The 14581-nt window shown below is 40.9% G+C and overlaps 1 protein-coding gene and 1 long non-coding RNA gene across 2 annotated transcripts in view; one reads left to right on the plus strand and one right to left on the minus strand.

The window, feature by feature from the left end:
• The window catches only part of LOC103102540 (uncharacterized), a 45420-nt gene extending 40373 nt beyond the window's left edge, over window positions 1–5047 (minus strand). The window contains exon 1 of the long non-coding RNA XR_008915217.1: window positions 4867–5047. This is a non-coding gene — a long non-coding RNA (uncharacterized LOC103102540). The remainder of the gene's footprint in view (window positions 1–4866) is intronic.
• Window positions 1–14581, plus strand: part of CNBD2 (cyclic nucleotide binding domain containing 2) — a 91627-nt gene that overhangs the window by 61262 nt on the left and 15784 nt on the right. The window contains exons 9-10 of the mRNA XM_007474258.3: window positions 790–955; window positions 6772–6904. Of these exons, the coding sequence (XP_007474320.1) occupies window positions 790–955; window positions 6772–6904 (299 nt within the window). The remainder of the gene's footprint in view (window positions 1–789; window positions 956–6771; window positions 6905–14581) is intronic.

Below are 14581 nucleotides of genomic sequence, written 5' to 3' on the forward strand. Positions count from 1 at the left end.
CACATGGCTGGGAAGTGTCTGAGGCCAGATTTGAACCTAGGACCTTTCATCTCTAGACCTGGCTCTCAATCCACTGAGCTACCCAGCTGTCCCCTAGCACCTAAATTTTTCATTGTGGGGGCAGCTGGGTAGCTTAGTGGATTGAGAGCCAGGTCTAGAGGTTTGAACTCAGGTCCTGAAATTCTAAATTCAGGACTCTTTCTTTTCAACAACATTGACCTATATGCTAAGATCCATACTAGGTATTCTAAGAATATGTAAATAAGTAAAAGGATAGTTTATCAATAAACTAACTGAAGCTAAACAACATACAAGAATGGGGGAAAAAGTTACAAAGTAACTTATAGTAGGGGACAGCTAAGTGAGTGGTTCAGTGGATAGAGTCAGGCCTAGAGATAGGAGGTTCTGAGTTCAAATCTGATCTGAGACACTTCCTAGCTGGGTGACCCTGGGCAAGTCACTTAACCCCCATTGACTAGCCTTTACCCCTCTTCTGCCTTGGAACCAATGTACATATTGACTCTAAATCAGAAAGAAAGGGTTAACCAGTGGAATTATGAGTTGGCTACAGAAGGGAGGGGGAGGAAGGAGGGGAGAGAAAGAACATGAATCATGTAACCATGGAAAAATATTCTAAATTAGTTAAATAAAAATATTTAAAAAATTTAAAAAGAAAGTAAGGGTTAAAACCATTAAAAAAAACAACAACCCTTAATCTTAATGGAAACCCACTTGCCAACCAAAGATGACTACATGCTTTGCTTAGAGAAATCTTGTTCTTTTTAACAGAACACTCTCCTCGGAAGAGGTTTAAGGAATTTCAGCTCAAATCCTACCCAGTACAGGACTTCAGTAATCTGAAAATGGCACATATGGAGAAGATTAGAAAGGACACAAGACATAAATGTCTCAAAGACAGTCGGAGTAACATCAGGCCCTTGAATTTACAGGAAAAGTGAGTGAGGTTTGGGGAACAAGGAAGTTCTAGGCTCATAGTAGGGGGGAGGACATGAGACCTTTCCTGGGGGAGACGGTTATTAATTAGGAAAGGGTGGGAAGCTCTATCTCCTCAAAGAAGCATCCAATTCTAAAGTCCAAGATGGCATCTAGTTGCCCAGCTGTCCATTGGTCCCCTTAGTGAAACAGCCAGACCTCCTTTATTTCTACTTTTTCCCCTTGACCCACAAGTCCTTTTGTTCTTCTTGATAAATTTTGTCACTATTTTATCTGATTCTATAACATAAACCTTTGGTTTGGCACTAAATCTGAAAATCAATTTAGGTAGCACCATCATTTTTCTTATATAATAGGTATGGCTAAACCATGAACTATAAGAATGGTCCAATTATTTGCCTTCCTTTATTCTGATAAAGAGTATTTTGTAGTAGCAGTCATAGAAATCCTGAGTAGGTCTTGCAGTTAACCTTCAGATAACTATTAGCTATTTTTATTTGGGCTTTTACAGTATAATGATGATTCTTTTTGGCTAAGAAAATAGAAGGAAAAAAAGGGATTGAGTAGTCTAGCCTTCTCTCCATCATCTCTTATCAGCACCTTAGGCATGAGGGTCCTATCTTTTCTTTGTTCCACCTCTTTTTCTCATGATAACTTAAAAGCTGTCCTTGTGGAGAAATAGTGATTGCATATACTGCTGCTGAATGTGCTTGATGTGTTGCTGGGTTTTACTGAATTGCCTATTTTGTCTTTCTTTTTTATCTCTGTTCCAAGAAATGGCTTGCCACATAGAAAAATAGGGAGGGAGATATTTGAAAATTAATGTGATAGGAAAACAAAAGACATCAATAAAAAAGGAGATAAGAAGTTTTTTGTGCTCCTTAGTATCCTTCATTATCCTTAGCTCATTTTTTATGTCATTAAGGTTTTTGACATCCTTATAGGACTTATCTGGCTTTTGTATTCAAACTCTATTACCTGCCCTTGCTTCTATTGTTTACATTTTTTACTGATATCTTTTATTTTTTATATACTTGGTACATTCCAGGTGATACCTGCCACACAGTAGGTGCTTAATCAATGTCAATGTTCATTGAATTTAAGTGGTATGTGGGAATTTGTTTTAATTATTTATGTTTATAAAGAAGGGTTTTCTTTTTCTCATTTTCTTGAATGGGTAGAAAAAGAAAGAGGTGGATTTTTTCTTGAAAAAAAGGAATAAAATAAAAATAATGTAGCATTTGTCTTGTGGCTGCCTAATAAATGCTTGTTCATTGCTATATCTAATGTTCTCCATTATCCTTTCTTCCTTTGGTTCCTGGATGCCCTCAACTGAGTTTATTTTCTTAATATAAAATGCTTTTCTACCTCCTTTTCTCTATTTTCTTCTTTTAGAATGAGGAAGACCCTTCCTGGAAGCATAAGGGTGCCAGGTATACCTGGTATATACCCATAAGGTCAAATTTGCCTCTTTCTCTTATGATGTGTAGCTCATAAGCTCCTCATTTAAATTTTGTCTCCTGGGCATTTCTGAGCATCCCTTATTATTCTTACCTTCTAGTTATAGTCTATGGTATTTAGCTTACTAGACATATGAATGCATTTTTCTTCTTCCCCTCTTTTTTAGTTTAAAGCCTTTTTTTAATTAGATTTGCTAAATTCCAGGCAAATATATATAAGTAGAGATGTATATGTATGCATGTGTGCACGCGCACACACACACACACACACCCCACCACCACCACCACCACCACCACCCTGGATATATTCCATTCCTTTTTTTTTTTAAATTTTATTTAGTCATGTTCTTTACCTCCCCCCCCCCCCCAACCCCTCACATAGCTGAGACTCAATTCCACTGGGTATTACTTATGCCCTTGATCAAAACAAAACTATTTCCATACTGTTATGTTTGCCCTAGGATAATCGTTTAGAGTCTCCATCCCCAATCATATCCCCATCAACCCATGTGATCAAGCAGTTGTTTTTCTTCTGTGTTTCTACTCCCACAGTTCTTCCTCTGAATGTGAATAGTGCTCTTTCTCATAGATCCCTCCGGGTTGTTCTGGGTCACTGCATTGCCACTAATGGAGAAGTCCATTACATTCAATTGTACCACAGTGTATCAGTCTCTGTGTACAATGTTCTCCTGGTTCAGCTCCTCTCACTCTGCATCACTTCCTGGAGGTTGTTCCAGTCCCCATGGAATTCCTCCACTTTATTATTCCTTTTAGCACAATAGTATTACATCACCAACAGATACCACAATTTGTTCAGCCATTCCCCAATTGAAGGGCATCCCCTCATTTTCCAATTTTTGGCCACCACAAAGAGCGCAGCTATGAATATTCTTGTACAAGTCTTTTTCCTTATTATCTCTTTGGGGTATAAACCCAGTAGTACTATGGCTGAATCAAAGGGCAGACAGTCTTTTAGTGCCCTTTGGGCATAGGTATATTCCATTCCTGGACAACATCCCATCCTTCCTACATTTGAAGCTGGGATTTCCAAGTGCAAATTCTTTTTAAGATGGTGTTTGAGATCGGGAATTGAATTTCTGGAACCAGTGTCAGCTGTTCACTTCCCCAATCCATCTATCTTTTCTTAAGCCCTTGCTTTCATTTGGCAGCAGGGTTAAAAACACCACCTGGGCCTAGAAGGTCTTCCTTTTTCTTTTTTTTTGCCCAGAATTGCCCAGTCTTTTGCACAATTCTACCTGAATTACTTCTGCTAGCAACATGGGTCTTCATGTGAATCACCACAAATTGATAGTAATCTTTGTGTCTGACAAGCCTCAGGGATTATTTTTTAAATTCGAATCCAATTGTCCACCAAAAATTTTTTTATTTTAATCACATCATGACTGCCTTTTCTTTATCTGAGCAAGCTACAGGTGAAAGGGAACAATTCAGGGTTTTCTAGTACATTGTTTACAAATATTATTCTCCCTATTGACAGATTAAGAAAATGAAATACACAAAGGAGGAATAAAATATTTCTGACTTTGAGCTCTTTAATTCCTTTTTTTTTTTAAACCATACTGTCTTAGCATTGATACTACATATTGGTTCCAAAACAGAAGGACTGTAAGGGCTATGCAAATGGGATTGAGTGACTTGCTCAGGGTCACACAGCTTTGAAGCATGAAGTGTCTGAGGTCAAATTTGAACCCAGGACCTCCCATCTCCAGGCCTGGCATTCTTTTGTACTTTGCATGTGTTTCCTTTGCTTTCATTGTCCCCTTATGTGTCTGCACCTTGCTCTTTGTCTCCATAAAAACTCTTGAAAATTAGGTGCTTTTTTTTTTGTTCAGAATTTGGGGTACCCTCTTAAACTTCAGTCCTTCTTTGATATCTTTTTTGACTTATTTTCTGGGTTGTTACTCGTTTACCAGGGCTTAGGTGTAAGCTTTTTATCTTAGTGGGAACTTGGTCAGGTCAGGGGCTGATCAAATTCTAGCCCCAAGCTTAGGCTCAAGTTATTTTTTTTCTCTCTAGGTATTCTTGATTCAATCAAGGCACACCCTTGATTGCTCTGTCCTGGAGCTCCACCTTTAATTTTGGGCACAAAGATCCTGGGGAGGCTCCTCTTGAGAACTGTGTCCTCATCCCAAACCCAGACTGGGATTCCTGGCTTTACTCTGGGCTCACACAGATTGTCCCCCTTCAGCCCAGACTCCAGATTTCTCCACGAGTTTGAAATTTCAAGGGGTGTGAGTTGGCTTGGACCATTATTTGCCCTGGCAGGATCTCAGGGTCTGCCTGTTTAATTAGGACTTAAATTCAGAACCTGTGAGAGCAGATGTGTGTGTGTATGTGTATGTTTGGGGTGGTTTGCTCTTCACTCCCTGCTATAGCCTCCTGCTGGCTCTGCTCCCCTCTCACCTCCGTTCCCCAGATGGTCTCTGCCTACCTTTTGGGTTTTTCTTTTTTTGAAGGTTATTTCACTCTGCCTCCTTTTGGTTCTTTCACTCCTGTATTCGTTTTGTGGTGATATTTTACTCTTGGTTGGAGAGGATTTTCATGGTGAAAGGGAGCTGCTGCCCTAGTTACTCCTCCATCTTGGCTCCACCCCCGGAAGTCAGAATCCAGGCCTGGCATTCTATCCATTGAGCCACCTAGCTGCCCCTATTTATATAGAACTTTAAGATTTGCAAAGCACTGTACATAGTTTATCTCATTTGATTCTCAACCGCATTATATGGTGGGCTCTATTATTTCCCCCATTTTACAGATGAGGAAATTGAGCCTGAGTGAGATTAAATGACTTGTCCAGGATCATTCCACTGGTAAATGTCTGAGATTTGAATTCAGCTTTTCCTGACACCAGGTCCATCATGCTACCTGGCTTTGACACTAAAGCATGAGCTCTGAACAGTCCCACCAATCTAGAAAGGCTTTAAGTATGGGTTCAGTGACAGGCTCTTGTTTTTCTTTCAACCAAGGAAGGGTCTAGCTAAGTTTGAAAAGGTTTATCCTTGAGTCAGCTGCAGGAAGATTAATTTCCAGCTGACAAACCCCCAGAGACTCTGTTCTTAAGCTGTGATTTGCTTTGGGGAAAGCAGGCACACCCAAGTAAAATTGGGTCCTTGAAATATTATCACGCTGCTCTGGAATGAAAGGATCCTGGGATTCAGAGCTGGAAGGGAATTTACTGATCTAATCCAAATCCTCACTTTATAAGAGAGGAAACCATGGCCAATAACAAGATGTAGTGGAATCTGAACTTAAATCCAGGCCCCTGACTCTAAATGCTGGGTTCTTTATCCCCCTGACCCTAGATAGATGCTTCTGACCCTAGAAATCTCCAGAAAAGGAAGTTATTGGGTCACTAGTTAGAGTAATGTCTAACAGAAAGGGTGCTCCTCAAGGTCTCAGAATGTTTTTCATTTTGATTTTGAATCCCCAGAATCTAACACTACTCCCTGCATATAACAGATGCCTAATAAGGCTTGTTGATTGATTAATAAATCAATTGCTTTAAGGTCTCCAAAGTGCTTTCTTTACCATCCTAGTGAGGATGGGTCTGGAATTAAAAGTATTTCTGTCCCCGTTTTATAGATTTGGAAACAGACTTCAGAGAGGGGAAGTTCAGGTCACAACTAAGGGCTTAGTCAATTCTTGTTGAATTGAAGAGTTTCACTTTCCTTCAGGTCCAACTCCATTTCCTCCTGTGGGGAAAGGGATTGTCCTTATCAAATACCTACCATAGACTAGATAGATGATGGTTACTAATTCTTAATTCTTTTTTTTTTAACCCTTACTTTCTGTCTCAGAATCAATACTGTGTATTGCTTCCAAGGCAGAAGAGCAGTAAGGGCTAGGCAATAGTGGGGTCAAGTGACTGGTCCAGAGTCACCCAGCTAGGAGGTGTCTGAGACCATATTTGAGCCCAGGACCTCCCATTGCTGAGCCTGACTCTCAATCCACTGAGCTACCCAGCTGGCCCCTACTAATACTTAATTCTTAATCCTTTGGTTAAAAATTTTTTTAATGCCTTCAACATTCCGCTATAGAATACACAATCTGCCAGTTAAATTCAAGGTAATTTGAATAGCTCCTTCTGGTCTGCTGTCCCTTTTCTGTGGGCATTACATAGAAATAAATGGATTCTTTCTGTGGACCTGACCTGCTAACTCTGGGTAAATGGGAATTTCCTGGAAAGTGAGGCTGGCGGCATCCTTGGGGTGGGTGAGCAATGAAGACTGATTAATCATGGTGCAAATCATCTAATGTTCTCAGTCCATCGTAGGTGGACATTCAGGTTCCAGTGACCCAGATCTCTCAGGAGACATTCCCTGAATCCTTCTATTTTCAGATGCTTCCGGTCTGGTTCCTTCTCCAGCCCCTTCTCCTGCCCCATGGTGAAGACGCTGCATGGACCGATACCAAAGGATGCTGTGGTGGGAGTCTATGTGAAGGTTCACAGCTTAGAAACTGGCGATATTGTGGTAAAGTATTTACCCAAGTCCTTGCTTCCAGCCACTAGGAACGTTGCACTGTTTGTCATTGTCAATCAGGAAGCGCAATAGACAGCAGAGCCCCCATGGTGTGGAGTGCCAAAATCCAACTTGCTATCTAGCTTTATGGCCTCAAAAGACCCTTTCCCTTTCTGAGACTCAGTTTTTCCATCTGCAAAATATGAATAATAATACTCTTCAAAGTTTTTATGAGGAAGGGTGCTTTCAAACTTTATTTCTATAAATGTGAGTGATTATAATTATACATCTGAGTGAATGATGTCCCCTCAAAGAACTCCCCTCTGCCTTCTGGGAAGGCACAGCCTGATTTCAATCATATATTGTTCTCTTTCCGGCACTTCTGGATCCAAGTTAGGAGAAATTCTCTTTTACATCTTTAGATTTAAACCTCATTTGGGACCTCAAATTAACATTATTCTTCCCCTTAACCACCATGGTTAGATTTTTGTTGTTCAGTCTTTTTAGTCATGTTCAACTATTCATGAACTCATTTGGAGTTTTCTTGGCAAAGATATTGGAGTGCTTTATCATTCTCCAGTTTGTTTTACAGACGAGGAAACTGTGAGGTCAACAGGGTTAAGTGACTTTCTCAGAGTCACACAGCTAATAAGTTTCTGAGGCTAAATTTGAACTCGGGTCTTCCTGGCTCCAGAACTGGCACTTTATCCACTGAGCAATCTGTTACTCTCCTTAGTTAACAATATCTGTTCCAAATGACTTTGGATTCAACTCACTCAAAAGAGAAAGATTTGCTTCCATTGAGGAAATAATACTAGGTCATCATCAACCATGGCTAGCATTATATAGTGTTTTAAGGTTTTACAGAATGCTTTACTTTCTTACATTTACTTAATTCTCACAATAAGCTTGAGGAGAAGGTACTCTAGGTATTATCCCTATTTTATAAATAAGAAAAACTGAGGTAGACAGAAGCTAAATGACTTGATCCGTGTTGATATGGCTAGTAAATGCCTGATATAGGATTAGAACTCAGATCTTCCTGACTCGCATCCAATACTCTATTTGCTCTACCATTTAGCTGCCCTATATATCTTGTGATGAGTAAAAATTCTAAGAGAATGGGTTCTGTGTAAAAAAAAATCAATAATCAATAAATTAATTAGTTCCATGATCTCTTGGTGATCAAAGACAAATTCATTCAGCATCTTGAGTCATTAAATACAGTTCTAGAAGCTCATCTTTCAGCCTTCCCCTAGACAGCCCAGGACATCTTTAACTGGTGGCTACCTAATGAGGAGGCGAGTTAATCATTGCCAGTCTCTCTCCCTGATCCCCTCATGATGACGGGGGATATTACATGCCTGAAGTAGGATTCCAGTGTCCTTGGTGATCTAGAGGAAGAAATCGAGGCCTCACCAAGAATGACTCTTCCCCATTCATCCTAATGGGGGAATCAATGGGGGAATCTGCGACCCCCTGGGCCTATTAGGCCCAAATTAGTTTTTGTTTACTAGGTGGCACAGACCCTTGTATGCTCAATCTTAAGTATTCCAATTTTAAAATGTTTGAAAAATAAAATAATAATGTTAAAACGGCTGGGGCAGGGAATGTGAGGGCATTCCTAGGATTGTCAGGACAAAAGAATGAACAATCCAGTATTACAGAGCCCTATTAGAAATCAAATGGCATATAGCAGTGAGAATAAATCTTCCCGCTCTCCAAAAGAAGCTTGAGGATACGGAGCCATACGGGGCCTCTCTAAACTCAAGTGTCTCTCCAGGGGCTGGCTCTGAAGGGACCTGTTCCCGGGTATACGGAAGCTCGGGCACGTGAGTTACACAATAGATTTCATAGTCACCCAGGGCTAGTTCTGGGTCAGCTGGGATGGTGGCCTAACTGGCCCCAGCCATCAGACCCTTCATTGGGAGAGTCTGTCTGGGCTTGAAGGCAACAGAGGAGAGGCCTTGCGGTGGTGTGAACTGACCCACAAGCTGAAGAAGAAGGAAGAATGTAGCAGAAGCAGCCTGTACCCCATTTCAGTTTGAACTGGAACTTCACTGAGGAATGGAGGCAGAAAGGGGGAGGATTTGTATTACTGAATTAGAAGATCCTAGAGATGGAAGAGAGTACCTCATCCACTATCCAGTCCAATCCCCTTATTTTAAAGATGAGGATGCAGAGGCTCAGAGAGATTGAATAATTTGCCCAAGCCTGTAATTTTTAGAGGTGGGACTTGAACCATGATCTTCCTGACCTCAAGGCCATTTATTGCCTATGCTTACATGATCCCTCGTTGTTGTTCACTTGTTTCAGTCATATTTGACACTTTGTGACTCCATTTGGGATTTTCTTGAAGAGGTTTGCCATTTTCTTTTCCAACTGATTTTATAGATGAGGTTAAGTGACTTGTCCAGGGTCACATAGTCCATATTATGTGCAGAGTATATACATAGTGAGTACAAAGCAATTGAAGTTAGGGTGGGGAGGGCTCAGGGAAAGGTTTCTTGGGAATTGATAAGCAAGCTAGGCATTCCAAAAAAGTAGAAGTGAAGATGAAGGAGATGAGCATTCTAGGCATGGGGAAAGTCTTACAGAAAGACATGGAGAAGAAATATTCCTGTATAGGAATAGGAAGTGTATCAATTTGGCTGGCGAATGGAGTCTGAGGGAGAACTATGTGAAATACCTGAAAAGATCGGCTGGTGGCATATTAGGATGGACTTTAAATCCAAACCATTGGTATTTGATCTTAGAGGGAGCCACTGGAACTTGCTGACCAAGAGTGAGATAATTGGACCTATGTCTGAGTGATATCAGTCTGTCAGTTCTTTGGAGAATGGATTGGAAAGGAGAGAGACTCCAGGCAGAAAGACCAACTGGGAGGCTATTGGGATGCTATGGGCAGAAGATGACAAAAGCTTGAACTAGAGTGGTAGCCCTGTGAGTGGAAAGAGAGATAGATTTCAGAAATGTCATGGAGGTAGAATTGACATGGCTTGGTCACTGTGTGGATATAATGATGAATGAAGGAGAAAGAGGAAAGAAAGATGGTTCTGAGGTTTGAGAACCTAGGAAACTAATGTTCTGGTCTAAAGAGAAAAAGGAAAATTAGGAGGAATGATGGGTTTAGTAGGAAAGACAATAATCTGATATTTATTTATCTTGTTCAGTTGTTTCAGTTGTGTCTAGCTCTTCATGATCCCATTTGGGGTTTTCTTGGCAGAGATACTGGAGTGGTTTGCTATTTTCTACTCCCACTCATTGGACAGATTGGGATGAACAGTTCATCCACTCTTGATGTCCACGTGTCACCCAACTCTCACCTGTGACTCCAAAAAGCCTTAGAATGCACAATGGCCACACCTCAGTAAAACATCTCAGCAGGCAGGCTAAACCAGGTTGAGGATCACTGACAGACCTGAAACCTGCCTTTGAGTTAGAGGAATGTTTACCTCAAGCATGTGAAGATTTTCCCAAGCAGAATGGGTAGATGAGAACAATTTGTTGCAATGGCCATAAAGGTGGCTGAAGGCACAGCAAATGAGTCATCTTGGCTGGTGCATAGAGTGTTTGAGTCTAAAAACATAGACTGGTGGCTGAAGAAGGTTCTAAGGAGCTTGGTCAGACATCAAAGATGTCACAGTCATCTGCTGCATCCCAGGCCATCACCAGGCATCTTGACTTTTGTCTTGTCACTGGATTTTGATGTCTCCAGAAGAGAGAGATTCTTTTTGGTTGAGGACTAGGCAACTCTGCCTCACTTAAATCCAACTGAAGTGCAAGTCAAGACATCACCCTTGTGATGTTATTGGTTCTCTTCAAAAATGAAGGACAAACAGCAACAAAAGAAGAAACTGAGGCAGAGTTAAGTAATTTACCCAGGGTCAAACAGCTAGTGTCTGAGGTAGGATTCAAACTTGGGTCTTCCTCCTTTCAGGTCCAGCACTCTTATCTACCATGCCACCTAGTGAGCAGTATCATGAAGAAACTGTGTGAAAAGAGAGTGAACTATACTGTCAAAAGATATAAAGATGTCAATAGGATGAAGGTTTAGAGCAGGCGACCAATCTTGGGAGTTAGATCATTGACATTATTTTGGGGAATGCCATTCTGATTGAATAATTGGGTCCTAGAGGCAGATCACTGGGGCAGTCCCATCGAGTGGGAAGTGAGAAAATGCAGGTAAGGGGTGGTGATAACTTTTTCTAGCCGCCCCACTCCCTTCCCTGTAGGAAATGGAGGGAAGTCTGGTACAATAGCTCAAGAAGGCAGGGCCAATTGACTATTTTTTAAAGGTGAAAGAAGGAGACCTAGGCATATTTCTGGGCAATAGGTAAGGCTCCAAATGATAAGGAGAAATTGAAGACAGAGAGAGGAATGATCAAAGGAACAGGTCCCCAGAGAAGATGAGATGGGATAGAAGGATCAAGGGCACAGGGAGAAGTATCAGCTTTAGTATGAAGGCTCAGCTCTTTAGAGTCTAACTCAGGAAGAGAGAAATAGGGGATGCTATAGAACAGAACTGTCAAGAGGGGCCTATGTTGTGGGAAAACACACCAAAGTTTATAGCAGGATCTTACTCAAAGAACTGGATGCTCAAAACTCTGTTCTGTCCAGAGATATGAAAGTATTTATTGAAAGAAGAAGTTTAAGGTAGTGAAATAGCTTAGGCTGATGGAATGGCCCTATCCATAGGTCAGGATTTGCATATTTACTAAGGGTCTGGGGGTTTGTCCCCTCTCATTCCAGGGAAATCTCCACCTTTTCCCAGAATAGCACCCCGTGGCATTCTGGGGTGTTCTAGGCAGAAAACCACAGAAAATAGGTGTAGAGGAGGAAGGCACAAATCCAGGTAGAGGTATATTTTTGGGTCTGATACATCAATAGGTGAACTCAAGGACATAAAAAATGGAATAAGGGGCACATGTAGGGTTGGAGGGGTTTTCCTGGGCTGCCAGAGTCTTAGCGTCCCTCTATTGTCCCATTTGCAATCATTTGTCAGTGTTGGGGAGGGCTCACTACCCTACTGGAACGTCCTTATCTAGGTGGGGTACATAGGGAGGATCCAGAACAGTAAGTAAGACCACTATAAGTGATTAATTATACACAACAGTTAAATGATTAGTAATACAGATTTTGTAGTTTATGTTTAATTAAGGCTAACTGGTGAAAAATACAAGATTCCAGAATATGAGGGTCCTACTTCTATCACTATTTTCTATCATTGTCCACCTCCATCACCTACAACATTCTGAAGGGATTAGAACCAGATTAAAATGTCGTCAGAACTGTTTGATGAAATAAATAAAAATACAAGAAAACATAATGTTAATAAAATATGCAGTTTTCTTTCTAAGTCAAAATGTATCCTGCAGGGATCCTTATGTATGATTTAATGGCCCTGTTTCTTTTCTTTAAAAAACAAAACAAAACCCTTCTCTTTCATATTAGAATTCAATACTGTGTATTGGTTCTAAGGTAGAAGAGCAATAAGGGTTAGGCCAGTGATGGCAAACTTTTTAGAGGGGTGGGTGATGTGAGAAATATTCTCAGGCACATGTGGAGATTGGGAAGGGAGCAGCCTGGCCCCATGTCCCTCTGGCTTTTATAAGGTTAAAAAAATTAAGGTTGGACTAAATATAAGAGAAATGTGGTTGCCAAAATGAATATATCTCAAGTCAAAATGACTTTTATAGCAGTTTATTTATAAAATAGAGGAAAAGAGTGAAAGTAGAGAAATGAGAGAGGGCAGAGTAAGAAATCTAGCTTAATGAGCTAAATTATTTGCTCCAGCCCTGGCTTTACTCTGGCAGGGCTCCAGAAGCCCCAGCTGGAGGGCCTAGGGGTAAATTAAGCAAGGGCTCCAGCCATTCAGCCTCCTCCTCCAAGATGGGGGAAGGGACCTTTCTGGATGCTACTCCCTCTAGGAGCCAGGAAAGGAATCAGCCTTTTCACTCACCCAGGATAGTCCTAAAGGAAGATCCAAGAGCAGACCCTTCCTTGTGTCACTTTTTGTGCCTGCCTTTCACTCTATGTGGACTAATTACAGTTTTAGAATTTACTTAGGGGACTGCCCAAGGGGCAGTCAGTCATTTCTGAGTTGTCACCCAGTTCAGCATGTGGGTTGCAGATCTCCCTTCACTTAAGGAAATGTGGGGGTGTATACGCTTCTGGTGATTAAATCTAAAAGTGGGCAAGAGAGAGTTAATCCCATCTTCACAATTTCTAGAATGCTGTACTGGGGCAACAATACACATATGTATAGAGAGAGCCTTTACTGCCTCCTTTGGCACATATGCCATAGATTTGCCACCACAGGGCTAGGCAATGAAGATTAAGTGATAGTTGGGAAATTATCTGAGGTCATATTTGAATCCAGGATCCCCCTTCTCTAGGCCTGGCTCTCAATCCATTGAACCACCTAGCTGTTTCTAATGGCCCTAGTTCTATTTGAGTTTGACATCCCTGGAGGAGAGGGATTTTGAGATTAGATTGTGTGTGTGTGTGTGTGTGTGTGTGTGTGTGTGTATGAAGTTCATTGTGGTTTAGACCTAATTTTCTGAGTAAAGGAGGGAACAAGGTCCTTCCCTGAAAAGGAAGGGCTGGTATCTGGGGCTTGAGGAGCATAAAGAAGGTTAGGAAGAGCTTCAGGAAAGAATGTGATGGTCAACTAGGGAAGAATTGAAAGATTGCTGTGCCCTGTTGAACACCCAGGTGAATCTAGATAACATAGGATAGGAGTGGAAAAATCAGATGGTGGGGTTAACAAAAGTGGGACTTGGCCAAGGGATATGTGACAAATAAACAAGGAGAAAGCCATTCAAGGATAAAGGAATCACACTAGTTGAAACGGCTAACTAGAGTGGTAAGGCTGTGAAGGGAGAAAAATGAGGCCATAGTAGAAATGATACTAGAACAGAGAATGGTATTAGAGATTATGGTGAAAAAGAAAATCAGATTTATGAAGAGTGAGAACAAGATGGATGGGTACAAGAGGTTATCAGGAGAATTTCAAAATTCAGAATCATGGACTAATGTAGTGATGGTGAAATCTAAAGCAGGACTTAACCTGTGGGTAGCTAAGTGAGAACTAAGAAAGGATTCATTGGAGTTGTTGAGGTTGCTGAACTGTGACCACTGGGATAATTGAGAGCACATCAATGCATGTAATGAAGTCCCCAAGTATGAAGGCAGGCCTTGGAAGGTAAAAGACTATGAGCCACATGCTGAATTTCTAGAGAAAGGAAATAAAATAGGTACATTGGTGGAACTGTGAATTAGTACTGCCATTATGGAAAACAATTTACAACTATGCCTTAAAAGTTAAATAAATGTGCATTCCTTTGAACCATCCATCTAATCTCCAAAGGTATCAAAGAAAGAACAAAAGGTCCTATATGCAAAAAAAAAAAGGAGCAGCTTTTTGTAGTCAAAAAGAACTAGAAACTGAGAATGCCTATCAATTGAGGAATGGTTGAACACATTATGGCATATGAAAGTAATAGAATATTATTGTGCTGTAAGAAATAATGAGGTGAAGCTACTAGGTGAGTACTTCCTAGCTGTGTGACCCTGGGCAAGTCACTTGACCCCCATTGCCTAGCCCTTACTGCTCTTCTGTCTTGGAACTGATACTTAGTATTGGTTCTAAGACAGACGGTAAGGACATTAACAAAGAAATAATTA

The sequence above is a fragment of the Monodelphis domestica genome, chromosome 1 (genome assembly GCF_027887165.1).
Source record: "Monodelphis domestica isolate mMonDom1 chromosome 1, mMonDom1.pri, whole genome shotgun sequence".
Classification (NCBI taxonomy): domain Eukaryota; kingdom Metazoa; phylum Chordata; class Mammalia; order Didelphimorphia; family Didelphidae; genus Monodelphis; species Monodelphis domestica.